This window comes from Cucurbita maxima, unplaced genomic scaffold (genome assembly GCF_002738345.1).
Source record: "Cucurbita maxima cultivar Rimu unplaced genomic scaffold, Cmax_1.0 Cma_Scf00001, whole genome shotgun sequence".
In the NCBI taxonomy this organism is placed as follows: domain Eukaryota; kingdom Viridiplantae; phylum Streptophyta; class Magnoliopsida; order Cucurbitales; family Cucurbitaceae; genus Cucurbita; species Cucurbita maxima.
In genome coordinates this window covers 10,444,985-10,472,740 of record NW_019272017.1, presented here as the reverse complement: position 1 = coordinate 10,472,740, position 27,756 = coordinate 10,444,985, and the positions used below count along the sequence as shown (strand labels likewise).

Below are 27,756 nucleotides of genomic sequence, written 5' to 3'. Positions count from 1 at the left end.
ATATTTCATTCCACTTACTATAAATACTTTCTCTATTCACCTTGTTATTGATTCATGCAAATGTCTTTCAAATGGAGGCCGCTCCCAGGGCGACACGAGACCGAGAATGAATCTCACGGTGTGAATTTTTCAAAGAGCGTAAAAAAAGAAAAGGATATACCTCATATACCTTTTTCCTCCCACTAAGTATTTTAGACGGTTGTGTATACTCATTACTTAAGTATATTTTGGCTAACTAAATATAACCCAAGTCTAGGTGATTTTTCCAAAAAAAAACTTACATCACTCACACATGCTCATAAAACTAGGCTAATTAAGCTCAAGTACTTGCCCAATCTCCAGAGCAGGTGTTCCGTTAACCGTCAACTTAAGTACCTTCAGCCTTAGACAAGATCGTGTCAAGTGAGCTTTCTTATAATCAAAATTTTTCAAGATATCGACCTATTTTAACTATTAAAATTGATCGTACTGGATTCTTAACCCTAAATGAGCATGCACTTATCTTTATTATAGATTTTAATGTCTATCTCATTTTATGATGTTGAAAATAACCTATAACATGCATCTAACATGCTTCATATAACAATTATATAATCATCAATTCTATGCAGTAATATAACAATTTATATCTATTACTCATGGAACCCTAAATATGCACATTATTCATTATAACACTTATAACATACTTGGAATGCATGAAATATGTTTAGCCTATGGTGGGATTTTAAATCTATATGACATACTTTATGCATATACATTTTCTATTTAATTAAAACATACATTCACACTGAATAATTAATTAAACACGCTAGAGTGGATTGGTTTTGGCATTTTAAAGCAAGCAATTAACTAAATTATTATATTAATAATTAAAAAATAACGTGATCCACTCCCTCGAGCCTGCTGCGGGTCGGGTTAGGTCAGGAAGCAAAAATCCTTCCTTCTTCTCCTTCGGTTCAACTTGCCATCATTTCCATTATCGATCAATTATAACCTAAAATAGACTCTAATGACTTCATAAAAATTACAAACCTTTCTTCACTCATTAAAGCTCATACACACATTATGCCAATTACAATAATTGTATCAAATGGAACCATAAAAAAATGTCAAAACCATAAACATCTACTTTAGCCTCCACAATTTTCATTCATGAAATGGTACCCACCATGCTCAAATTAATGTTAATAAAGTGCCTAAAACTTGTTCTGATACCAATTGATGGTGTTGTTGTAACACATGCGGAAGCAATTTGGATCTTAAGCACTTTTAGAACATCAATTATAGTAAATTAACTAGCATGTTCATAAATATTAAAACTCAAGGAGTTTAAGTAGTAACCTTTTTGTAGTTCAAATTCCTTTTTTCTCACGAACCGGTTACGAACCACCACTAGTGTCTTTCCTACTATTCTCCGACCTTAGAACGTGATTGTGGAATCCGATGAGTGATTAAACTTGGAAGGGATTTAGTATATGTGAAGAGAGAATTTGTTTCCAAACTTTTTTTTTTTCAAGAATACTGTATGTACTTTGATCACCCTATTTATAGAGTCATGTTTGCATGTTCATGCAAACTTGAGATCACCAAATTTTAACCGTCAAAATTTCACTCAAATGTATGGAATTATGTGGCAAACATGCAATTTTGAGTTAACCAAATTTTGACACTCAAAATTCCACTCAAATTTGTGGGATTGTGTGGCAAACATGCAAGTTTGGTTAAATCATATATTGACACTCAATATTCCACTAACTCAAACATGTATTTTTCGATTGAGTGAAGTCAACATTTTGACTTTCTCCATTTTAATTCAACAATTAATTTAAATAATTAATTTTAAATTAAAGTATTATTAAATTATTAATTAAACAAATTAATTAATATTTAACATTAATTCAATCAATTCCGACACATATTGAATAAAATATTTAAATCTTATTTAAATATCTCCGATTCTATCTTTCTATTTAATTCGTAAATAAAACAAAAATATGGTTAAATATATTGTATATATTTAACGCATATTCCCTAATTTGAATTTGAATACTTTGACCTCACTCATCACGTTGTTCTATGGTTTAGTTTGATATGAGCTAGTAGGGGGACCTAATAGACCTATAGATCATGGTTCCAACGATCCGAGATTAACCGGCTAAACTCATTAACCTTGTTAACCAACATTCATTAACTACTACAACACTCCACTATAGCCTAGTAGTTGCACTCCCCTCACTATATATATACATATATATATATATATATATATATATGTCCATTAGATATAAACATGATTAGTAAGTCGATTCTTCACAAGTTGTTCGTAACTAAAGCTGGGTCAATTTACCGTTTTACCCCTGAAGTTACTTTTTGTTCCTTATGTCCCACTGAATCCCTCTTAGAACAATGAGAGGGTGGGGCCCCTTGTTCAAGACCTGAATCAGTACTTAAGAGAACAATCTCTCTACTATCCCTAAAAGTGAGTAGGAGTGAATGGAGTGAATTCCATCTTGCACCCTATGTCCCCAGCTATTCACCTAGTCTTACCTTTGAAATTGGAGGCTTATTGAGTCGGCGAACTCGAACCACTCTCACCCATGCAAATTTAAGGATAGTTCTGAATAAACAGGAGTTTATGGTTAGGTTAGGATTAAGATTGAGTTACCTAGGTTATCGAATGAAAAAAAAAAAAACAATCTCAACAGTGAACGACATTATAAAGTGAGAGTGATTTTCTTCATGGTCCAATCTTATGCAATACTTATTGCATAGGATGCCCCCACTCACATGTCTCTGCATGTACAATTTAGTGATCACATTGTTTATATCATATACAAAAGTGGGCCGCATCCATTGTGTCCCCAGGATAAGATACTCAGCTTTATCCTTCTACTATAGATCATTTTGACTATATACTTTAACTTGATCCACTCTTATGTCTCTACATATAGTTCAAGTAATCATATTATAGTCTGAGTGTTCTTAGTTTATTGGATTTAGATTAATAATAATCGTAAAATTCATTTTATTAATAACAATCTTTACTGAATAAACATTAATAATAACTTTATTAAAAATAAAATATGTTTTTGTTTACAAACTATGAGTTTTTTTTGACATAAAAACCAATAAAATGTATTTGTAAAACTTGATTATGAAGCTTCGTGTATTGTGGCAATTGCTTATCGAGTGTATGAGTTAATTATACCGACAAAGACATAGATTGGTTGTCTCACGTCCTGGTTCTTAGTTACAAGCTTCTTAGTCAAGGTTTCAGTTTTCAAGACCACATGCTAAGTCAAGGTCACAAGCTAATTGATCAGTGTTTGCACGTTCGATAGGAGGCACATGTTGGTTGTCCTATCTCCCCTTTTTATATTTTTATTGTATATATGTATATCTAACCCGAGCGAGTGGTTTCGTATTGAGCATTTTTAATACTCAGCATTTACAAAATGTTTTTTAAACAAGAACAAAGGTGGACAAGGGCGGTAAGGAGGAGGAAGGATTGCTAGCTACCATGGGAGACTATTCTCATGTTTTGATCGTAGGTCTAAATTATTTTGTTTTATTTACTTTAATATGTACTCTTTTAATTTATTTTCAAACTTGAGATATTTGTTTAAAGATAATTTTGTTAGTGTTTCATCTAATTTAAATTTGGTGATGAAATCATTACTATTTTATTTCAATAATGGCAGATAAACTTTATATATTTTCTATTTTTTTTTTTAAACTCTATCCAAATAGTTTTAATTTTTAATTTTTTTTTAAAGAAATAATTTGAGGGGGGAAAAGAAAGAGGATGAGTTAGTTACCGTACGTGCGTCCACAGGTAATAAAAAGCAGTTAATAAATATTATTTGTAAGAATTGGTAAACGACACTTGTACGCGTTCATGACGAGAGACAGACACAGACAGATCGGATTCATTTGCAATTCCGTATCGCTGCTATTCCTTTTCCGCCATTGGAGCTCCTTTCCAGTATTCTCTGCTTCTTCAATTTCACTTCCTTTTCCTCATCATCCTTATCAGGTATCTCTTCTTTCATTTCCCCTTTCACGCCATTGATCATGTTTTTGGATGACTTTCTTCTTTCTGCTTCTTAGATTCAACTTGTTTGTCTTTTCGTCTTCCTTGATTCCCCTGCTTTTTATCCTCTAATTCTAGTTCTTCGTTTTTTTCAATCGCTTTCCACTCCGATCATTTTTTTCTTTCCCGATACAATGCAATTTGGAGGTTGACTTTCTTGGTCTTTTTATTGAACTTATTCGATTCCCCTGCTTTGTGTTGCAATTGGCGAATGCATTTGCTTATAGGCATGCCTGAGCGTTAAAACATGTACTGTCTAGGAGGGGATATATTGTGAATTCGAGGTTGATATATTCTTCTTGTTCTTTTGTTACTTCGTTTTTATTGCTCGAATTCCATGCTTTTGTATTACCTTTGATGTATCTACGTGTACTTGTGTGGGTGCGGATGTCTGTACTGGATTTATTATGTCCTCTATGTTTGGATTGAAGTTGGTCCGTTTCTCTTCTGGCTTATAGATTCTTGTCTGGTTGGCTTTTTAATTCGAATCAAGAGAAAAGAAATTTTAATTTCCTATTTGCTCATTAAACTGACAATCTCTATCACTTTGTGTGTGCGATCGTCTTCTGTATGCTCTGCCAATTGTAATTGTTATGCAGAACAAAATAAGAATGACGTTTGGATTTAGGGTAATTGCAGTTCTTGTTGTATCCCTATCTCTTAGATTATTATTGTAGGCTTTATGGATAGAACTTCACTTATAGCTGTGTTCTTTAATCGCCATATTGACAGAAACATGTCAGAAGGCATGAAGTTGGAAAATGGCTCTGTTGAGCAAGATGAGGATCTCCATAACTCTGCAACTGAAAAGGTAAATAGTGCATTCCTTCTTATTTGAATGTTAAAGATGATCAAACCCAATTTCAATGATATTCAAATTGCTTTAACTTGCGCATAATATTCTATAAAAGGGAACATGCTCTGTCTTACTGTCCGTTCATCTAATCTACTCATAGGAACGCTTTTTGAAGCTTGAGTAATTATTTAGGAGGGGTATGTCAATTATTTTGCGATTAAAACGTAAACTTTCAAGACTTGTGCCATCTTTTAGCCCAATAAATTCATATTTATTGCAGAGTACAGATAGTAATATATATTTACCTTTTTTTTTTAATCAGACAGTATCTACTTTCTCATTTCCTCCTCTGTTAAAAGATTCTCACATATTTCGAGGGGGAAATGGCGCCGTTTTGTCTATGGCAGAAAAAGCAGATACTGAACTGATAAATTAATGGCTACTATTTTAAAACGAATGCCTAGGTGTGTCCCTGGGCTCTGTGCAGTCATTCTCTTGGCACATTGCTTCCCTTAAAAGTACATCTTTGTGTGCTAATTCTTCCTTGTGAACCTTGTGAAGGATTACAGTGTGAAAAACATATCTGTCTTTAACAAGGGATGCTTCTAGTAATATTAGTTCCCATAGAATGCCTATTTCTATTGATGCTTATATATATAGCCTGACTAACTTTCCTCAATATGCATAGCCTAGCATTGATCCAGGGCAACCCTCATCACTCACCTGGCAACGAAAACTAAACAGTGAGGGAATTTCACTTCGGCAGTTCAGGTTGCATCTGAAAGAGATAGTTCATCTGGTATTTTGAACTTCAGATGATTTCTTTTAAGATCTCTATTATACCTTATAACTTTGTAAGCATATATGTCATGGCTGAATGGTTCAGTGTTTCTTGGTGTCCAAGCAATTAAAAAAGCTTGGTATTCATTATTTTGTTTCTATAATATCAGAATTTGACGGATTTATACTTCCATCTAGGATTGGTCTTCTTTTATAGATATTATTGATCTTCTTTAATAGATATTATAATGTGAAAATAAGATCACATGCTTGCCTATTTTTATAAAATCAATGTTTCTATGCATTACTGGTACTCAAATCATCAAAAGGATGCAGTTTAAACTCATGGTTTGAACTATCAGCCATGATGACTGTGTTCTGTATGAAATATTACTCACTCCTTTTCTTTTCCAGGCTCCTGTAGGACTTAGGCTAGTCCGCCATATACGAGAAGAATCTGTGAAAGGAAGGGTAGTAATTTTATTGTAGTATGGCCAGTCCAGTTTGATTCTTAGGTTTGTAAGTAAATAGATCTAGAAATTATTGACTACCTCTTCTTGTCTGCATTTCAGGGGGCTATGATAAATCCTTTTATCAGACGCCAAATAACTGATACTCATGGAATACCTCTAGGTGGTATTGGGTAAGTCTTTCTATCTTTATATTTTTCCCTCTCCAAATTTAGTATAACATGTACAGGACAATTTCTTTACTTGATATCTGCATTTTTCATTCACCTATCCTCCTTTTCATAATTGCCTGCTTTTAATATTTGAAGATTTAAATACTCTTCCTAATAGTCAAGTTTAAAATCTGCATTAAGAACATGGAAAAAATTCTTTATATTTCTTTAGCCAGATTGAATAATGCTTAGGACCTTCGATATATATAGGATATGCAAAGTTACGGGTGATAGAAGCAAGTATTGACTGTTCAGATTGAATCAAGAACAATAAGAAATTTAAGCCCCCAATATGTTTTTATTTACATGTAAATTAAAATTTTAAGCAGTAGAAAGAATTTTGAATATCTACAGGAAGTGTACAGATTTCACATTGATCTTTGCATGTAGCTTGTCTGAATTTTATGTTGATGACCTCTTTTATGAAATAATATGTATCTTTACTTGTAATCTTCCCTTCCATGTGGATCTGCACCGATATTTGTCTATTACTTATGCTTGTTTTATACTGAAGTTGTCAATTATGTAAGCTTTTGGTCCATTGAAATTGACCTGAGAATAATTATATGTAACTATTCTTATTCTTTGTTCTTTTGTTATTTAACAATCCAAATGTTTAGATCAGGAAGCATTGGAAGAAGTTACCGAGGTGAATTTCAACGATGGCAACTATTCCCTAGAAAATGTGAAGATAAGACAATTTTAGCAAATCAATTTTCCGTGAGTTCATTGAATCCCAATTAGATGCCGTTCTTTGTTTCTTTGTTTCTGTGTCGAGAGGCTTTTTAATGTGTATCACACGTCCTGTGTATTCATTTTCATCCTTTTGGATTCATTAGTTACCAAAAAGTTAGTCAATTCAATTATTAATAATAATCTAATTACGAGTACTGCAATAGGTTTTTGTTTCACGACCGAACGGGAAGAAGTATTCTACTGTACTATGTGCACAGAACCCTCAAACCGAGAGGTAACTACTGAACTTTTTATGATGTCAAGTTTATCTGCATTTGGAGATTGTTGAATGGCATAATTCAAAAGTAGATGTTTATTTGCCCTCCCATTATCATATACACCATCAGGGATGTTGAATTATCAGGAATTGGGTCTTGGAACTGGAATTTGAAGGGTCATAGGTCTACATATCATGCTTTGTATCCACGAGCTTGGACAATATACGATGGTATTTTTTTAATTCTACATTTTATGCCTCTTAAGTTCATCATCATTTATAAAATGTATGTCATTTTTCACCCTTTTCCTCCACTGCAGGTGAACCGGATCCAGAACTTAAAATAGTTTGCCGTCAAATTTCACCTATTATTCCCCATAATTACAAGGAGAGCAGTTACCCTGTCTCGGTTTTTACTTTCACGGTAGAACTGCATTTCTGTATTCACATTTATTTTATTTTTTCGCTGTTGTTGGTTTGTCTTGTGAATTCAAGTTCACCATTGGTCTCTTGATCTATTTTTCTTCAGCTGCACAATCGTGGAAAATCAGCTGCTGACGTCAGTTTGCTTTTCACCTGGGCTGTATGTGTTCACCATGAATATCCATTTGATTTCTATAATTTCATTTTCTAACGCTATGTCATGAACTAATTATGATTCTTTTAGATTGTTACTTGGAATTTGTCTAGATTTTATTCAGAATCATGAGATTCTTTGAACTTGATTTTTCTTTTTCCGTGCTATTCAGAATTCAGTAGGAGGGATTTCTGAATATTCTGGTAACCATGTCAATTCGAGAACAAAGTAAGAAAATTACACTGCTGAACCTCATTTTTATTCTTTATTACCTGAAATATGACTGCAAGTGTTACTTAAATTAAAATTTTGCTCATTTATTTGTATTAGAATTTCAATTAATTCAAAGCTGACCTACAATATTTATAAATTTTTTAGGACAAAGGATGGTGTGCATGCTGTGCTTCTACATCACAAGCAAGTGCTTTTCTCAGTTATTTATTCCAAATAATGTAAATAGAAATGGGATTCGGACAGGGTATGATTAGTGCAATAGCTATAAATTTTCTGTTTCTTATCGTCTTCTTTATTAAACATTCAGGACAGCAAGTGGATTACCCTCTGTGACTTATGCTATCGCGGCACAGGAGGGTAATGGCATTCATGTCTCAGATTGCCCTTGTTTTGTAACATCTGGTAACTTCCCGGGTATATCGGCCAAGGATATGTGGCTTGAGATCAAAGAGGTATTTAGCTTGATGTATTTTACATCATTTCCTGATGATGCTTAGAGATTAGAATGCATGTCAACTTTTATGACTCTGAGATTTGGATATCTTAAGAAGCGAATGATTTTGTTGAAATATTCTTTTATGTAACTGAGATGTGTGCAGTTTTGAACTTCATCACTCTACCTCAAATTCTTGGACACCTTAGGTAATGAATGGTTTTACTTAGAACTCGTTTGGTTTCAATTGGAAGCTATTTTTCCTATTGATTGCTCTGATTAGAAGAGAAAAGATAGGAGAGAAATATTCGAGTTAGCAAAATCTCATGTAACTCTTCCTTGGTTTTTATAGATAGAGTTTAACAACTATACTCCCTTTTGTAGTCACACAAATTGAGGTGAAATTTTCTAAGCTTCATTGTGACTTTGTTCTCTATGTAATACTTGGTATGGTGGACCTTTTTTTTGTAATTTTTCAATAATTATTGAAAAGTCTTGTTTCTTCTTTCGAAAAGAAAATTGAGACTCTTTTGCTCCCTTGTTTCTCACAAAAAGAAAAATATACTGCTTTACTGACTACACTACAGATTTCTAGTGTTATTATTTTCTTCATGTTTTCACTGTTCATGATGCAATTCTTATTAAAATCGTCATTTGTATTAGTATTTTCCTTTTGGAGCTTGATATATGTCTATTTTTGTTCTAATAGCATGGTTCCTTTGATCACCTTAACTCTCCTGACATGTCAATGCCCACCGAAGTGGGTTCATCCATTGGTGCGGCTATTGCTGCTTCAGTTACAGTTCCACCTAATGCAGTTCGTACTGTTACATTTTCGTTGTCTTGGGACTGTCCTGAAGTGAACTTCTCTGGAGGAAAAACTTATCACAGGTCAGTGGAAAAATTGTACAAGAAATGATACAACCTGAATCAATCATTATTTACGTTGTTAAAGAAGATTTTCTATGCAGGCGTTACACAAAATTCTATAGTAACCTTGGAGATGCTGCTGCCAATATTGCACGTGATGCAATACTAGGTAAGTTTTAGTTGTGCCACATAATTAGATTGTCTGAACCCCAATTTCTCTCTCTCTCTCTCTCTCTCTCTCTCTATTATGCGTTGAAAGTTAAGTAGTGCTTTAGATTTTTTTCCCTTCTAAATTCAACTTAGATACATTTATATTAGCTCCGGTACATTATAGTAGATAACAAAAACCAAGAGTTTTTCGAACGGAGCAATAGTAGGTGAAGCAGATGCGGTTGTGACATAGGTTTGAATCCCCACCCTTATTTGTGCATGATATTCCCAAAGAAAAAGGTTTTCCAAGAAAGTAGGGCTTTAATGAAGTAATTGAGAGGCTGTTAGTATTGTATGATTAAAAAAGTAGCTGAAGGGTTGATGCATTAAATTAAGTAGGTGAAGCAGATGCGCGTTTGTTTTTCATGGAACTTCTGGTTGTATAACTCTCGTAGAAACCTTTAATAACATTTTAGTGTTTTCCCTACAATTGTCAAGAGCATTGTGTCTTTGAAGCCTTGCTTTAGTCTTGCATGTTTGGTGGTCACCGAACTTGGGGAGTGTTTGGGCCTTGAATAAAGATTTTTTTTTTATTATTATTTTTTATTTTTTTATTAATAAGGTTAAGATATTAGAATGTTCCTCATCTTGATCCATTTCCCATGAGAAGGAACAACGTTCATCTTGATCCATTTCCCACAAAAATATGTTATCTTAACACACTGTGTTTCTGTATCTGACTTAGAACATCGTCACTGGGAGTCCCAAATTGATGCTTGGCAAAGACCTGTGCTTGAAGACAAGAGGTTTCCTAAATGGTATGCTTAATTATATCAGTTATTGTTAATTGATCTCTTCAGATTTTGACGTCTCCCGATTTCTGCAGGTATCCCACGACTCTCTTTAATGAGCTTTATTATCTAAATGCAGGAGGGACTATCTGGACAGGTATATCTAACCTACAACTTCAAGATTGTTACTTGTCATTTTGATTAAAACTGTATCATTTTCTTGAAAATGTTTCTATAGATGGGTCACTTCCAATTCAGAGTTTAGTAAGCTTTGGGGAAAGGGGATTTTGCCTTGACGAATGCAGATTTGGTCTGCAGAGTTCAGTTGATGCATCCCATGAAAATGACACTGCTAATGATATTCTTGGGAGGATGACTTCAACACTTGATGAGTTACGCAATTCAGGCACATCAAATTCTGCATTTGGATTAAATCTGCTACAAAAGGGAGAGGAGAATGTTGGCCAGTTCCTTTATCTTGAAGGGATTGAATACACCATGTGGAATACCTATGACGTTCATTTTTACTCGTCTTTTGCAATAATAATGCTGTTTCCAAAACTTGAACTCAGCATTCAACGAGATTTTGCAGCGGCTGTAATGATGCATGATCCCAGCAAGATGCAACTTCTAGATAATGGGAAATGGGAAGCAAGAAATGTTCTTGGAGCCGTTCCTCATGATATAGGAGTTAATGACCCGTGGTTTGAAGTAAATGGATATAACTTATATAATACAGACAGGTGGAAGGACTTGAATCCCAAATTTGTGCTTCAAATTTATAGGGATGTTGTTGCCACAAGAGATACGAAATTTGCAAAGGCTGTCTGGCCCTCTGTATATCTCGCCATAGCTTATATGGACCAGTTCGATCGGGATGGCGATGGGATGATTGAAAATGATGGCTTCCCTGATCAGACTTATGATACGTGGTCCGTCACTGGTGTTAGTGCATACAGTGGTGGTCTATGGGTGGCAGCTTTGCAGGCTGCTTCCGCCCTGGCTCGTGTAGCTGATGAAAAGGATGCTGAACACTATTTTTGGTTCAGATTTCAGAAGGCAAAACGTGCGTATGAGAAATTGTGGAATGGCTCTTACTTTAACTATGACAGCAGTGGCGGGAGTTCAAGTTCATCTATTCAAGCTGATCAGTTGGCTGGACAGTGGTACATTTATAAACTATCTTGAAGTTCTATAATAATAATAATAAAAAGTTCAGCATTAATATAAAAATCTGTATGGTCTTCTGATGGAAGCTTAATATTTATGTGAAAGGTATGCTAGAGCCTCAGGTCTTCTTCCCATTGTTGATGGAGAGAAGGCCAAGAGTGCAATGGAGAAGATATACAATTACAATGTGTTGAAGGTGAAGGGTGGGAAGCGAGGTGCGGTAAATGGGATGCTTCCTGATGGAACAGTGGACTTTTCATCAATGCAGTCAAGAGAAATATGGTCAGGAGTGACATATGCTGTTGCTGCTACAATGATCCATGAAAAATTGACTGATATGGCATTTCAAACAGCGGAAGGGATCTATGAAACTGCATGGTCAGAAGATGGCCTGGGGTAAGTAAGATCATATATATTTTTCTTTTTCCTCTTCCATTGTGTACACTGTTTTCAATCAAATCCCAGATGAACTTTCAACTGTCAACTGTCAACTGTCATATTTATGAACTTTTTGTTGTTGGTTGTGGTTAGATACAACTTTCAGACACCAGAAGCTTGGACAACCACAGATCGGTATCGAGCGCTGTGTTACATGCGACCTCTTGCGATTTGGGCTATGCAATGGGCACTTTCAGAAAAAATATCCATCATTGAGGAGTTGAAAGAACTTGACAATGAGGCCATATTAAGGCACCATGCCAAGTTTTCCAAAGTTGCCCGCCTTCTGAAGTTGCCTGAAGATGGGACATCTGCAAGTGTTATACAAACGGTCTATGATTATACTCTGAAGAGGTTTTTCTAGATTCTGTCAATCCACTTTTGGTTCGATATATTATAATAAACTAAAGGTATCACTTGTACCTTCTTCATTCTGCTGTGAGTTTAAGATGAGTGAATCTAAATCTCTAAAAGCGGTTGTTTATCTTCCCATCTTAAACTTTTGGGTTTGATCAAGGATTATTTCTTCTTAAAGACAGTAACCTATGAATATGCTGAATGCTGAATTGCTGTGGTGGAATAAAGCTGTTATTCTTGGGCATGGTGCTTGACGTGGATCCTAAACTTTTTGTTTTGGTGTTTGTGTGTGTCTTTGCTCATTTTAGTTTGGGAAGGGACCCAAAAAGATTAGGTTTAATAATAACAAAACCCAAAATGACCATTTTTATAAGATGACATCATATTAGTTTTTAGTAAAAAATACTTGATAAGTAGCCTACTTGTAGAAAGCTCTGGATTGTGTTTAATACCTAATAAGTAACCTAACTTGTAGAAGGCTTTTGATTGTGTTTATAGATGCAGCTAAGGTACCACACTATTAACCCTTGATCATTAGCCTTGTACGTACATGAAGATCTACTCTTGAGAACCTAGGTTTTGAGTCCTTGATTAGTCTAGGCCTTAGTGTCGTTCTATGTACCTATGTGATCCCTCGTCTCTCCCAAAATGGGTTTATGAAATGAATGTTCTATCAAGAAACCCACGTTCATTTCCACCCACAAAACATAGACATAAGTCTTGAAACTAAGGCACTGTCTTGGCTAGACCACTCTAGGTCATATGGTTGGTACAAAAATTGAGGTGCCATCGGGAAGAAAAATCATGCATGTCAGTCTACCAATCACGGTAAATCATCCTGTTATTCAGAGCAAGGCATCCCTCCAGCTAAGGTGAGGAAAGCGTGAACTCTTGGCATACCAAAAATGTGGGAGGTCTTCGGTGACTTAGGGTAGTCACCAGGCTAAGCTAGGTTTATTTCATGACATGGAACTTAGCTATCAATGCCTTCCTAGTTGTGCCATGTCATGGATTTAGCCTACTTGATAGACTATACTTTTCGGAGTGCACAACCTCTAATGTTCTACTTACTCATAATTACTTTATTTCATTGCAGGCATATCAATTTCATATTTAAAACGTATTTGAATTATTATTAAATCAATTAAACCTTCCTAATAGATACTATTTCAATTTTCATGTTATTCAAAGCTCATTTGGATATAAAATGTATTAGAAGGCATTTTCGTCTTTTTCACCATTAACGATGGTTTAAGCCTAAAATAGTTTTATAGGTCAATCCCAAGTAAAGTTTGAGAAAAGTTTGTTTAGACGTGTTCGAGAGCTCGATTCGTGTCCTTTGGAAACTCAAAATTCCTCAAATTATCTCGTGGAGGTTTCTTATTGAACTAGGTTTTCAGAACCATGGTTAATTTGTAAGAACCAATAAAAAAAGAGGACCAAATTGAATCGACCATGTCATCATTTCCTACCTGTGGCAAGGAGGAGATGTGTGCGACTTATACTTCAAGGTTGGTTTCTTCATCAAACCTGTAACCCAGTCATCAAGGACAGGGTCACAGGTTTTGGTCATTAAGCTTCTCGAAACAAAATGGGATAGTTTTTAGTGAGACAAAGTTATTGATGTCTAATAGAAAGATTCGGGATTTGTTAAATACCTCAGTGAGATAGGTCAAGTTTTCTAGGTTGTCATCCTAAAGGGATTGATTTATTGCAACCCTCGAGTATTTCGGTGCAAAAATAGGATGGATCGTGGTGAATGTTATGACAAGACCCTAGAGATAGCTAAAGTTATGCAGTAGTTTGAGTGATAGTAGGTTGCTTGAAAACAATGCATGCTTAAGTTTTGACAAATAAATCTCATGGCAAACTTACGAGATAGTGTTGAGTAGAGATTCTTGAGTTATATCGGATGTTATAACAAGTTTGCACCATATGCATAGTAAAAATGCAGTACAATTTTTCATCCTCAGACCGATGGCTCAACAGAAAGGTTGAGTCAGGCTTGAAAAACACATGTTGTGAGTTTATATTCATCAGTGAGTAATTACTTTTATTCGATGATGATCGAGCGTGCATATCCCATGTGTGATGGGATAGGTTGAAAAGAACAAGCGGTTAAGTCTTGAGTTTGTTGTTTAGGAGAATAGATGAATATACATTTGTAGACAATAGTTTGGTGTTCAGTATAGAAACTCAGAGTACGAAGACATGTACAACGAATGAATAGAAGTTATAGCAAAAATGAATATAAAAATATACTAATAACGTGCATGTAGACTCTAATTGAATCTCAATCCTATTAGCTTAATACTACATACATACATCGTAGAGGATATCAAGGGAACCATAAGGTACTTTAGCCTATTCAAAGCTTCTAAAATTTTTTAATCTCTCTCTCTTGAGTTCCCTAGGTTTTACCCTGTCGGGTACTTACCGACTCTCGAAATCTATAGCTCATAGTTCATCTTGGTCTGGTGCAATTGAGGCGCAACTTGTGTGTGATATCTTATCATGTTGCTTGTGAATGCACGCCTACTTATTACATTTCACAAGGTCTTATAGACTAAAAGAAGTTCATAGATAATGGTCAAGGCCTTAAACATGCAAAAATCTATCATAGGAGATCATGCTCAACTAACATAACATTCCACGTCAACTCCCACGAGTATTTCTTAAGGAAAAAAAAAAAAAAAAAACATCTAAGATGGTTACTTACATATTCGGGACGTTGATGTTTGTACGTTTGGGACTTGAATGTCAACAAATTTCTTTGAGAAGTCCTAACTTGGATCAAAATAAGGAAACTGATCCTGCAACTTTACACCGATCAGGCCCTTCCAAGCGGTATCTTTCCTCAATATCTTCTACAAACCTGTAAGTATACTCCTTATGACTCCAAAGGAAGAAATATTACCTCCTTTTATTTAGAAATGAAGGAGAATTTTGAGAGCAATCGTGCTTTTGGGTTTGATTATTGAGTTTATAACTCGGATTAAACCTTACCCAATGACATTGAGTGTGGGGACGAGTTTGTTCTTGAACTTCTAGACAAAAAATTTACCTAAAAGTATCTTTCTTTAATTGGCTCGATGTAAGTCTCCTCAACCCTCAATTCCTTCATGACTTTTGTTCTTTGAACTTTTGATATCAAAACTCCCAGAATTTGCTTCCAGATTCTCATTGACTAGTTTTACCTTTATTTACAAATCATTTGTGAATTCTTAGCCATTAAAAATCAATATATATATATATATATATATATATATATATATATATAGTTTCCAATTGAGTTTTTAAAACATAGGTACAAAATAAAAATAAAAATATTTGGATGTGATGTATTTATAGACTTAATTTTTAAAAAATAAAAAATTTAAATCGCATATACACGAATTCTATTAACTCTATTCAAGGTTGGAAACTAAAAAATACTTGAATAAAATTGAGACCTCAAAAATTGTTTGGTGAAGTGAGATTAAGGCCTATTTTCAGTTATAGAGGAATCCCACTTTGCTAGATTTGATATTAGATGTGGTCTTTATAATGTAGGTTGTGTCACCAACCTTTGCCGAGCTTGGTAATGCGAGCTTATGACTCAAATGAGAGCATTAAAGTAGATGGAGGGTTGGCTCAACCCTTTGGGTAGGGTCTCCATGGAGTGAATATTTGGCTTGTCCATTCCAAGGTGGGAGTTGGGCCGTTGTCCATGGGTGAAGGCTCGTGGATAGCCTGCCCTTGGAGACGGAGGAAACTGCGTGAGGCTGGCTTCACAGAACAGCGTAACCTTCCTCTCCTGTAGGCGGAAGGATAGCAGGGCCGGTTCTCCATACCCCGATAAATACTTGGTGGGTAGTCCTCAACCCAACAATCACTTTTTTATTATTATTATGATTTTGTTTAATACCATCTATTATTTTTTTAGTTCAATTTTTGTATGAATATTTGGATATAAAAGTTTGTCCAATAATAAATAAATTAGTCTATGAATTAGATAACAGAAGAGCAGAAGAGCAGAAGGAAATGCGTAGAGGAGAGTAAGCTTCTTACATTAAATGCTTTACATTACAGAATTAGAACAGTAATGGCACATGAAACTAAGCTCATGTCCCTTTAAATTCATCCCTCGCCCTCACTCTATGCAGAATACAATGTTTCCTTCAACTCTCCTGCTAGAAACATCTCTCGAATCGGGTAACGATGTTGAATGTTCCCGCACGCGGGATAGGAGGACAGATACCTGCTTGGTTGCAAAATCAAGCCTCTCCCGGGACTTTGCAGATTCGGTAACAAGAGTTGTCACCATGCTCTGCAACAACTGAGTCCTTTCACCATGATCATTTGTAGTACTTTGAAGGAGCTTTGCCGATGGCATGCTTATCCTTCTCCATCGTACGGGAAGATAGCTTTCGGGTATCTGGAAACAGTTTACGGTCGATAGGACTCGAAGAGCATGGCGGCAGAGTATTCCTGAGAACTCAAACTGACGGCAGCTGCAACTTATGATACCTTCAGGATGAACCCAATATACCTTCCGACCTCCATCAGCTTTCGTATGATGCCTCACGAGAAAGCCATCATCCATTTGAAACGATGCGTAATGGGCTGCCAATACGAGTTGTTCTTGAAGCTTTGAGAAGGTAAAAGGAGTGAGGATAGTGGCAGCGTGGGATTCCATTGGGGCCCCTGTTTTGAGGCTGATATTTTGAAGATTTTGTTGCATTGTTTGTTGATCTTTGAAATCCACAGCATCAGCTACCTGAATATGCATGATTTTATCGAAAACTATCAGCAGCACGAGCCAAACACAAATGAAAAACCATCCAAATCAAGGGCATGTGAAATATACATGAATTCCACGACGCCAAGCAATAAAAAACAGGAGAGTTTCACTTGTTTTGGCTATCGTGCCCATGTGCTTGCTTCTACCCATTACACCTACTCTAGACTGATTTATACTCCAAGCAGAAGATCAATCATATTATACATATGGTAACACATCACTTTTCCATCAATTAGGAAACCGTTACGAACATGATCTCAACATGATAGGAATGCATTTAATTAATAAGCAACAAAGAAAAATAGTTATGTAAGAAGACGAAATTTCTACTTGAAATTTCTCCTATGATTCTCACGTGTTTGAAAGAATCACACACCAAAATAGTATTTCGAGACTCGGTATATCTAGCACACCCAAGGATAGATTCAATATCTGTTCATAAAATATGAAAGTAATCATCAAATTCTGTGATATGACAAGGAGAATAATAGCACTAAAAATCAACATCAACAATAATTCCTGCATTGTGCTGACATCAATCCATATGGGCTAAATTGACCCTATATTTTAATCACAAAGAGGAGATGAAAGAGACTTGATGAAGTAGCAAACAAACAGTTATGGATTCAAAAACTGCACTGGATAAACGGAAACAGTAAGATAAATCAGCATACCTGTTCAATAAACTGCCTAGGGTGAGTTTGTGCACTCAAAAATCGCTGAATAAAAGCATTAATTGTTTTTGATTGGTCAATAGTTTCCATTCCAGCAAAGAAATGGCTTCTCAAGAACGGTAATGCCCAAAGAAAACGCGTACTGTACAAGTTGGCTATGGGACTATTAGTATGCAGACCAAAGGAATACACCATATCCCTCCACCCTATTTCAAAATCCTCAATTGACTCCAGATTATATAGTCGATAGAATTCCCTTTTCCATTCATTGTAACGTTCTCCAAGAACAGCATTAAACCATGATGGAAACTTCGCCACAATCATCCAAATACAAAGTGCATGCTTAGTAGTTGGGAGTTCCATGGCTATTGCATCTTTGAGACACAGATTCTGGTCGGTTAATATTGTCTGCGGAGCCTTCCCATTCATGAACCCCATAAATGCCTTCCATAGCACACGAGAAACAAACAAATAAGTTGAAAGTGATGAACTATTTAAATAGATGTCATGTCCATCCCTGAGCCATAATGAATGAAGGGAAATTTCGAAATTAAAAACTGCAATGGCATGGATACTAAGAATGCTTGTTTTATTTTCTAGAGTTGAACACAAGGATCATTAATATTATAATTACCAAAGGTTACATGCTCAATGTGATACACTGAATGACAAAGAAATAATATTTAAACTATAGTACCTTCAAAGCCCATGTAAATGATCTCAAATTCTTCTCCCGAAGAAGTACACAACTTAAGAGACAAGGCATGCCATAGTTATTAATTCCAACCCATATCCCAAGTGGCATGTCAAATGCAGTCAATCGATGTGTGGTATCGAAGACCACTGCATCACCAAATATCTCATACGCCTGAATGGATGATGCATACGACCAGGCAATGTTCTCTAACCTGTTGTTTGAGTCGATCATAAACTCGAATATGAAGTTTGGATCTTTCTCCTTAATGTTTTGGCACATCCGCAATAAGTCAATGCTCTCTTCTTCATGTTCTAATTTTCTAAATGATTGAAGTAGATTTCTTACATCCTTCTCAGTGAAAGGCAAATATCCTGGCTCCAAACCTTTCTCTAACTCCATGAGCCTCATCATTTGCTGCACAGAAATTCCTGATTTGGCATACATAACAATTCGAGCCTTGTCCATCTCAGAAATAGTTCGATATGCTGGAAGAAAACGAACTTGGTTTGGTTCTAATAGTTCATGATTATGGTGGTTTGCAAAACCAGTGACGCGCCACTCTGCTGGTCCAAGTTCCATTGTCTTGCTTATCCTCATATATGCTTGACATCCACAACGAGAGGATTTTCTATTTCTTTGAGGCTTATTTTCGCTAGGTGTTTTAATAGGAGTGTTCCCAGCACGATGACAAACAAAATAGCGTCTCGTAAGGCCTTTCCCAATCCCATCTTTTCCCTCTGTTCGATGTCTTCGGATTGAGAAGCCACATCTCTTTGCAAATTCACTATAAAACTCATAAGCAGAGTCATGAGTAGGAAACCTTTGCCCTATATATGGAGTTGCATCATTACTTAAATCCTGGGACATCCTGGTTTCATCAGGTGACTCATCCGTGCTGCCGGGTTCTTCTAAAGACGGGGACTGTTGGTCAGAAGGATCATCATATGCCACCAACAATGGTCCAGTCTCTTCAGACATCATATCTCATTTAACTCCTCAAGTTCAACTTAAGCCCTGGCTTTACATTTAGAAATCAACAAATGAGATGAGAATAGGGCAAGTTCAAAAGATTTAGCACTCCTTAAAAATCCAAAGCAATTCTTACCCTTTCATTTTCAGGAAGCAATAAAACCATTGCAAATCAAAATTTACAGCTTACAAGTACAAACATTCCAATTCACTTCTTGTTCCTGTTCGTTTAAAAAATGATTAAAAAAATGGCGGAACAAGAATTAAAAACTTGATTCCGTTGTTCTGAAATACACATTTTAAAAACGTTTCTAAGAAACGAGGAATGAGAAATAAAACCGTCACTACTAAATGCTTGCGTTTCTAGAATGTAATCAAACAAAGCTGAAAGCTGAAACATAGTGCACATACTTGGTAATGATTTTCAAAACGAAGCTTATTTTCCTTACAACACTGTTATCACATCATATTGAAGTTAGAGCCAGAATTGACCAAATGAACTAAAACCTTCGACTGCACAGATCATAAGTTTCAAGCAAAACACATAAGAAGAAGGCCTACACGTCTACGTTTGATAATAAGAAAAAGAAGAAGAACAATTAACAATTGGGGCAGGTGTCTATTATGAATCTGGAGTAGGAACAAACTGAGATACAGAAGATGATATATATATATATATATATAGAGAGAGAGAGAGAGAGAGAGAGAGAGAGAGGACGCTTTTACCGCGTTTTAAAGGTGTAGATGGCGCCATGAAGATGTGAAAGTGAAAGGAGCAGAGCCCTAAATTGCGCAGGGAGGAGATCGGAGGCAATATATACTTCCTGCGCACTTTCTTATCCAACGCCTATTCTCCACAATTTCTCTTCCCCTCTTCGACGCAATATTGGGCCCAAAACGCCCCGTTTTCACAATTTGGGTCGTGGGTTCGCCATGTTCGGCGTTTACTTTTGGATCATTTTTTAATATAAAATAATATTTAATATATTCAAATATATATTATTTAAATAATATTTAATATTATCAACTGTATAAAATATTTATTTAAACATTTTCAAAATTTTCTTTTAATTAATATGATGAACCTATATTATAATAAGTTTCAATGATGAAAAATGGATTAACTAAACTATTTACTGGTTGCTCAAAATTCTATTTTACCCCTATAACTACCTCTAATAATTTAAGTATCATTGATCCTCCAATGAACAATTTGGTTATGATCCAACCATAAACTATGTTCTTCTGAGACTATTGAAAAGATACGAGTTTACTTTAAAATTTATATGGGAGTGACTAAATTCAATTTGGTAAGACAACCCAAACTGACCCAACTTGAATTATAGAGATTGAGTTGGGTTGGATTAATTGTTTGAACTCCAATAGATTCAGTTCGAGTCTCGGGTTCATGGGACAAAATTTTCGAGTTGACCCTAACTTGAAAAAATCTTATAATATATATTAAGAATTCTAGTGTATTCATATGTTTGCTAGAGTGGTAATTCAACCTTACTAGGAATGCTCCACATGTAGGTACAACTTTAGCTTCTAGATCAACATTTAGTATGAGGCGAGAGGGTTATTGATTATTTTAGGAGTTATGAATAACATATCCTAACAAGAGTCCAATAATGGTGTATATTTTTTTGTATATAAAAGGAAAAAGAATCCTAATCCAACCGGTGTGACAGTAGAAGGAGAAGAAAGCCAAAAAGAATTGATTAGGCCAAAGAGGTAGACGTGAGAGCTGTAAGGAAGAGAACTTCCCTGGAAGAACAACAACAAATCTTGATAACTCTCTAATTCCTTACTTTCTTTTCTTATTCTATCAATTTTACATGATTGAAGGGAGTTCCTCTTTTTAATTCAGTTTGTATGGAGAGCTAAACTTTATATAGGGGAGGTGAGAAAGTTTTATATAGTTTATTTATGTTGACGGTGTGTTTTTAGTTTATTAAAGATGTGTTGTTAATGATTTACCTACATAGTCGTTCTCTTATTCGAAAGAAGAGAGAGAAATGAGAGAGAATTTCATTAGTTTAAAATCACCAACCCCATTTGAATGAATTTTCACCCATAAAAGTAACTAAAATGTTAGGTTCTATATGGAATTGATAATTTACTTTTTACTTTCTACTTTGATAGAGTATACTTGCACTTATTTTTGTGAATTTTACTATCATTTTATTATATACATCCACAAGCGATCAATAGATTACCTAAATGGATTTCAACTTTAATCTATTTTTCTTATAATACTATGTTTCCAACTCCTTATTTGATCAAATTCTCAAAATAGTAGGCATATCAGATCACCTATAAGAGACATTCTCACCCATGCAAATCAAAGAACAAGCCTGGGTGGGTAGAAGTTTATAACTCACTCAGGATTAAGATCAAGTCGCACATGATTATCATGTGAAATATTAATCTTTTCAATTAACGGATTTATAAAGAGACATTAAATATTTCTTGGTCCAGTCTTATACAAACTCATTGTATAGGATAACCACACTCACATGTCTCCACATGAACGATTTGGATCAAATTATTTGTAAAGATTACAAAGTGAGTCGTATCAATAATGTTACCAGGATAAGGCACCCAATCTTATTCATATACTATAGACCCTTTAAGTTATTGCTTGAACATTATCATCCTATATGTCAGCCACGTACTGTTCAAGATTACATTAATAACCTTGAATTTTAATACTAGGAATAATATTAAATGGTAAATAAAATAATAAAAATTATTATAAAAAATTAAATAGTTAATTATGAGGCTTTAGGGCATAAATCACAACCGGATGTACTAACTCTAAGAAAATTAAGGTACCTTGTGCTTTATACATGTTGAAATACCAGGTACATTGTTTTAATGTAATTCCTCTGGGCATATTCATTGACTTTAGAGTATTACTTTAAATTTATGAGGTATTAGGTTCTAGCTCTAAGCTCTAAGGTTTCTTTTACCACACGAGAAGTTAATGACATGAGGTTCTTAAGCATTAAGATTTCATGCATGGGTCTTTAATGAGTATCATGTCATCATCGTCCGATACTTATTGGACTTCATGAGTTATGACATGTAGTCGATCTGATAGTTTTCTTCATCATGTCCCATGACTACTCCTTGTGAAAACCTAAGAAATCACATGATTGGTTAACAATAAGAATGTGACATCTTGCCAGAAATGTTGTCAGGGTATTTTGAACATTGGCAAGACGAGGTTGTAAAAATTGTAGCAAGATAAACCTGCAAAGTATGAGTAGATGTCTTGTAAATATGATGCAGGGCATCCCATCTAGGTGAAGAAATCTTGAAACACTTTATCCTGCTAGAGCTAGTGTAGGACATCCCACCTAGATGAGAAAACATGAACATCCCATTAAAATTCGAGTAGGTATTTCATTTAGATGAGGAAAAACATAAATATCATGATATACTGCATGATGGGAGGTTGAGGGTCACTTTGGGCATGGTTAAAGTATTATCTAGTTTTAATGGGGTTATGGTAACTTTAGGATATTTCGTTCCTTAGTTCTAGGAATACATAATCTTCCTTGACATAGCAGTTCATCATCTGAGAATTTGAAGAAACTGTCTACTGGGCCTTCTGCTAAATGGTTCAGTATCTTGTCTCGGCTAGAGTTTTCTCATTGAGACTCAATAATTCTCTATCATAGTGTGAGTTGCACAGTAAGTCGAGTCATCTGCACTATAATTCCCTCAGTTACCATAACTATGTTAGCTCACTCGAAGTCTATTTGTACTCGTGACTCCCTGGTAATGAGGATCGACGAGTGTATCGTTTTCCGACTTAGGGCATCCACGACCATATTTTCCTTTCCAGGGGGATACTAGATATCTATGTCGTAATCCTTCACCAACTCTAACAGCCTTCATTATCTCATGTTCAGTTCTTTCTAGGTAAAAAAATATTTTAGACTCTTGTGGTCGGTGAAGATTTGAGTCTTCTCTCCATACAGGTAGTGTCGCCAAATTTTTAATGCGAACACTACCCCATCCAACTCTAGGTCATGTGTGGGGTAGTTCTTCTCATACTCTTTCAACTGACGGGACGCATACGTAACAACCTTACCATATTGCATCAAAACACTCCTAGTCCCTTATTGGAGGCATTGTTGTATATCTCGTATCTCCCTGAACTTTCTGGTACTATGAGCACTAGGGATGTTACTAACCTCTCTTTTAGATCTTGGAAGCTCGCGTCACATGCATCATTCCATACAAATGGTACACCCTTTCTCGTCAATTGTGTAAGTGGTGAGGCTATTCTAGCCAAGTCTTGTACAAATCTTTGGTAGTATCTTGCTAATCCCAGAAAAATCCGCACCTCTGTAACTATAGTTGGGCGTTCCCTATTAGTGAGAACGTAAATCTTGATGGGGTCTACTGAGATTCCATCCTTTGACACCACGTGTCCCAAGAATGAGACTTGTCGTAGCCAAAATTCACACTTGGAGAACTTGGCTTACAACTTATTCTCTCTCAAGATGGTTTGAACTTTTGGAGGTTTTCTTGGTGTTCCTGATCCATTTTTCAGTATACTAGAATGTCGTCTACGAACACGATAACAAATGTGTCGAGACACTCCTTGAATACTTGGTTCATTAACTCCATGAATACAGCTGGAGTGTTGGTGAGGCCAAACGATACCACTACAAACTCGTAGTGTCCATACCTTGTCCTGAATGTTGTCTTTGGTACATCCCCTTTTTTAATCTTAATTTGATGGTATCCTCACTGAATTTCTATCTTGGAAGATATCGTCCCTTCCCTGAGTTAGTTAAACAGATCTTCAATATGAGGGAGTGGGTACTTATAATTTATTGTCTTCTTGCTCACTTTTCTGTAATCGATACACAATGTATCGAGTCATCTTTCCTCTTGACAAATAACACTAACGCACCCCACAGAGATACGCTTGAGCGGAGGAAGTCTTTATCTAGTAAGTCTTGTAATTGCGCCTTGAGTTCTTTCAAATCTACTAGTGCCATGCGGTAGGGGGCTTTAAAGATAGGTCTGGTTCCTGGTTCGAGTTCGATAACAAAGTCTACACCTCTAGATGGGAGTATTCCTAGTAGGTCTTCCAGAAACACATCAGAAAATTCATTTACTATAGGAACCTTGTCTTAGATCTCTTCTATTCCTCTTACATCCATGACACTTGCTAATATGACCCAACCCCCTTGTTGGACTAATCTCTTGGCTTTCATTATCGAGACTATCTTCAGGGTAACTCCAGTGCATGTAGCTTTGAACTTAAAATTGGATTCGGACGGCATTGAGAATATTACTTCCTTTTTGTGATAGAATATAGTAGGATAGTTTTTGGCTAATCAATGCATCCCTAGTATTACATCGAAGTCCGTCATGCTAGCAACTATCAGGTCTATGCTTAAGGTTCGTTTAGCTACAGTTACTTGGCCATCTTTTACTCTATCCTTAGCAACGAAGTCTACCCCCACTAGGGTGCTTATAGACAATACATGCAATAAGGGTTCTGTTAAGGTCGCACAACAACGCACACGCTCGATCTAGATGAACACAAAGAACAGAATAGAGAAAAGTGCAAAGAGAACTCTGGCTAAAAGGATTTTTTTTTTTTATTGATGACTTCACATATGTACAGTAAGAGAGAATTACAGAGAATACAGAAAGCACATTTTCAAAGCTCTACCGAACGAGATATATATATGGTTCAGTTTACTATATATAACTTTACTAGATTTAACCATCTATTATATATAGTTATTTACCATATATAGCTTTACCGGATATAGCTTCACTATATATGGCTTTACCATATATGGCTTTACCAAATATATCTTTACCGGATATAACAGTTGACCAAGCTATAAATAAGAGAGCAGACTCCATAACCTAACAATTCTCCCACTTGGAGACTAATCCTACACCATACCAATTAAGGCTTTGCATAACCTTAATTTTCCAACATCAACACATTTTGTCAACATGTCTGCTGGATTCTTTACACCCTCTATCTTCTCCAAACACATATCGTCTTCTTCCACTAACCTGCGAGTGAAATGATATCGTCTTCTAATGTGTTTTGTTCTTGAATGATAGATTGGGTTTTTCACCAACTGTATGACACTCTGACTATCTGTATAAAGGATCTTCTTGCACTGCTTCCGGCCTAATTCTTCTGATAGTTTGTCATCCATATCATCTCCTTTCCAGCTTCAGCTATGACCACATACTCAGCTTCAGTAGATGAAAGAGCAACGCATTTCTGAAGCTTGGACATCCAACTCACTACTGTTCCATCTATAGTGTAGATATATCCAGATGTGCTCTTGCTGGAGTCTACATCTCCACTCAGATTAGCATCCACAAAACCTTGCAGAACTACTTTGTCATTGTCATAACAAAGTGAAGTATTGGATGTACCTATCAAATATCTCAGAAGCCACTTCACAACTTCCCAATGTTCCTTCCCTAGATTTGCCATGTACTTGCTAACAACTCCCATTGCATGTGTTATGTCAGGTCTAGTGCAGACCATAGCATACATCAAACTCCCAACTGCAGAAGCGTACGAAACTGATGTCATGTGCTCACGTTCCTCAACTGTCTTGGGAGATTGCCCCTTTGACAATTTAATATGATTTGCCAAGGGGGTAGTCCTGGGTTTAACGTTATTCATCTTGAATTTGGACAACACCTTCTTAATGTGCCAACAGATCTATCTCGAGAAATCCTCATCCCAAGAATCTGCTTCGCTGCACCTAAATCTTTCATCTCAAATACTGAAGACAAGCTTGCCTTAAGGTGGTTTATCTCTCTCATACTTGATCCACCAATTAGTATATCATCCACATACAGGAGTAGAAACACATCAGAAAAAGTGTATTTCTTGAGGTAGTAACACTGATCCTTTTCACTCATGTGGAAACCACTCTTGCACATGGAGTCAAACTCCTTGTACCATTGTCTCGGTGCTTGTTTCAGTCCATACAAGCTCTTATTGAGCTTACACACCATGTGCTCCTTTCCTGGAGCTGCAAACCCTTCTGGTTGTTGCATATAGATCTTCTCATCTAGATCTCCATGTAAAACACCGTTTTTACATCGATTTTTTCAAGGTGCAAATTCTTTGATGCAACAATACTCAGCAGAATTCGGATAGTAGTTAATTTCACCACTGGAGAAAAGATCTCAGCATAATCAATGTCTTTTCTTTGTGAATATCCTTTAACTACTAACCGAGCCTTAAACCTCCTTCTGCCATCTGGTTGAACCTTGATTCTGAACACCCATTTGTTCAACAAAGCTCTCTTTCCTGTAGGCAACTCAGTCAGCACCCACGTATTATTCTTTTCAAGTGAGCTCATCTCATCATCCATGGCTTGCTCCCACTTGGTTGAATCTTCCACTTGTAGGGCCTCATCAAAGGACTCTGGTTCTCCTTCGTCAGTCAGCAACAGATAATGTAATGAGGTTGAATATCTATCTAGTGCTCTGATAGTTCTGGATGATCTTCTCAACACCTGCTCAGGTGCAACTTGCTCCACGTCTGGTTCTTCAGCAATAGGATCAGAAGTTTCTTGAGCTTCAGTTGTAACATCACTGCGTGAATTTTCCTGCCACTCAAGTTCAACTCCCACTTGCTTTGTAGTCTCAGAATTTATCTTCTCTCTGTCCTTGTACATGACATTTTCATCAAAGGTCACATCGCAGTGTCTTAAGATTTTCATATTTTTCTCATCCCAAAATTTGTACCCGAACATGTCAGAGTCATAGCTTATGAAGTAACATTTCACAGCCTTAACATCAAGCTTATCTCTCTTCTCTAGATCAACATGAACATACGCAGTACAACCAAAAGTTCTTAAGTGAGAGTACTTGAGTTCTTTTCCTATCCATACTTCTTCGGGCAATTTGAACTTCAAGGGTACTGACGGCTCTCTATTAATCAAATATGTTGTTGTGTTCACAGCATCAGCCCAGAATGTCTTTGGTAGTCTAGAGTGAATCCTCATGCTTCTTGCTCGCTCATTCAATGTTTTGTTCATTCTTTCTGCAATACCATTTTATCTTGTCTTACCGAGAATTATTCTTATAAACTATGATTTTTTGTACACTCATTTATTGTCAGACATTAAGCATTTGACCTTCAAGCTGATCTGATTTTCAACTTCAGCTTTCCACTTCTTGAAGGTGGTAAACACATCTGACTTGTGTTTCAGAAAGTAAACTCATACCTTCCTGCTGAAGTCATCGATGAAGGTGACGTAGTACCTTGATCCACCAAGTGAT

The 27,756-nt window shown here is 35.9% G+C and overlaps 2 protein-coding genes and 1 pseudogene across 6 annotated transcripts; 2 read left to right on the top strand and 1 right to left on the bottom strand.

Annotated features, from left to right (window-relative positions):
- Positions 1-27,756, top strand: part of LOC111487991 — a 601,695-nt pseudogene that overhangs the window by 174,763 nt on the left and 399,176 nt on the right.
- LOC111489824 (non-lysosomal glucosylceramidase) lies at positions 3,873-12,567 on the top strand. Of its 4 annotated transcripts, none has more exons than XM_023138237.1 (20): positions 3,873-4,036; positions 4,826-4,904; positions 5,578-5,688; positions 6,084-6,140; positions 6,242-6,312; positions 6,972-7,071; positions 7,251-7,321; positions 7,434-7,534; positions 7,624-7,727; positions 7,833-7,886; positions 8,053-8,108; positions 8,259-8,297; positions 8,422-8,566; positions 9,257-9,438; positions 9,519-9,586; positions 10,313-10,385; positions 10,454-10,515; positions 10,597-11,524; positions 11,634-11,924; positions 12,060-12,567. In XM_023138237.1, the coding sequence occupies exons 2-20, from the start codon at positions 4,830-4,832 to the stop codon at positions 12,328-12,330; spliced, it is 2,859 nt and encodes a 952-aa protein (XP_022994005.1). In that variant the 5' UTR covers positions 3,873-4,036; positions 4,826-4,829; the 3' UTR covers positions 12,331-12,567. The 4 variants fall into 4 exon arrangements, with proteins under 4 accessions (XP_022994005.1, XP_022994022.1, XP_022994013.1 ...); XM_023138254.1 differs by lacking the exon at positions 3,873-4,036 and adding an exon at positions 4,061-4,377; XM_023138245.1 differs by lacking the exon at positions 3,873-4,036 and adding an exon at positions 4,405-4,722.
- On the bottom strand, positions 16,344-20,301 carry LOC111489910 (protein FAR1-RELATED SEQUENCE 11-like). Of its 2 annotated transcripts, none has more exons than XM_023138311.1 (4): positions 20,173-20,301; positions 18,478-19,491; positions 17,781-18,224; positions 16,344-17,082 (listed from the first exon to the last, which is right to left on the bottom strand). In XM_023138311.1, exons 2-4 carry the CDS (start codon positions 19,456-19,458, stop codon positions 16,456-16,458), a joined length of 2,052 nt encoding a protein of 683 aa, XP_022994079.1. In that variant the 5' UTR covers positions 19,459-19,491; positions 20,173-20,301; the 3' UTR covers positions 16,344-16,455. The 2 variants fall into 2 exon arrangements, with proteins under 2 accessions (XP_022994079.1, XP_022994088.1); XM_023138320.1 differs by having other exon boundaries at positions 18,478-19,495; positions 20,173-20,277.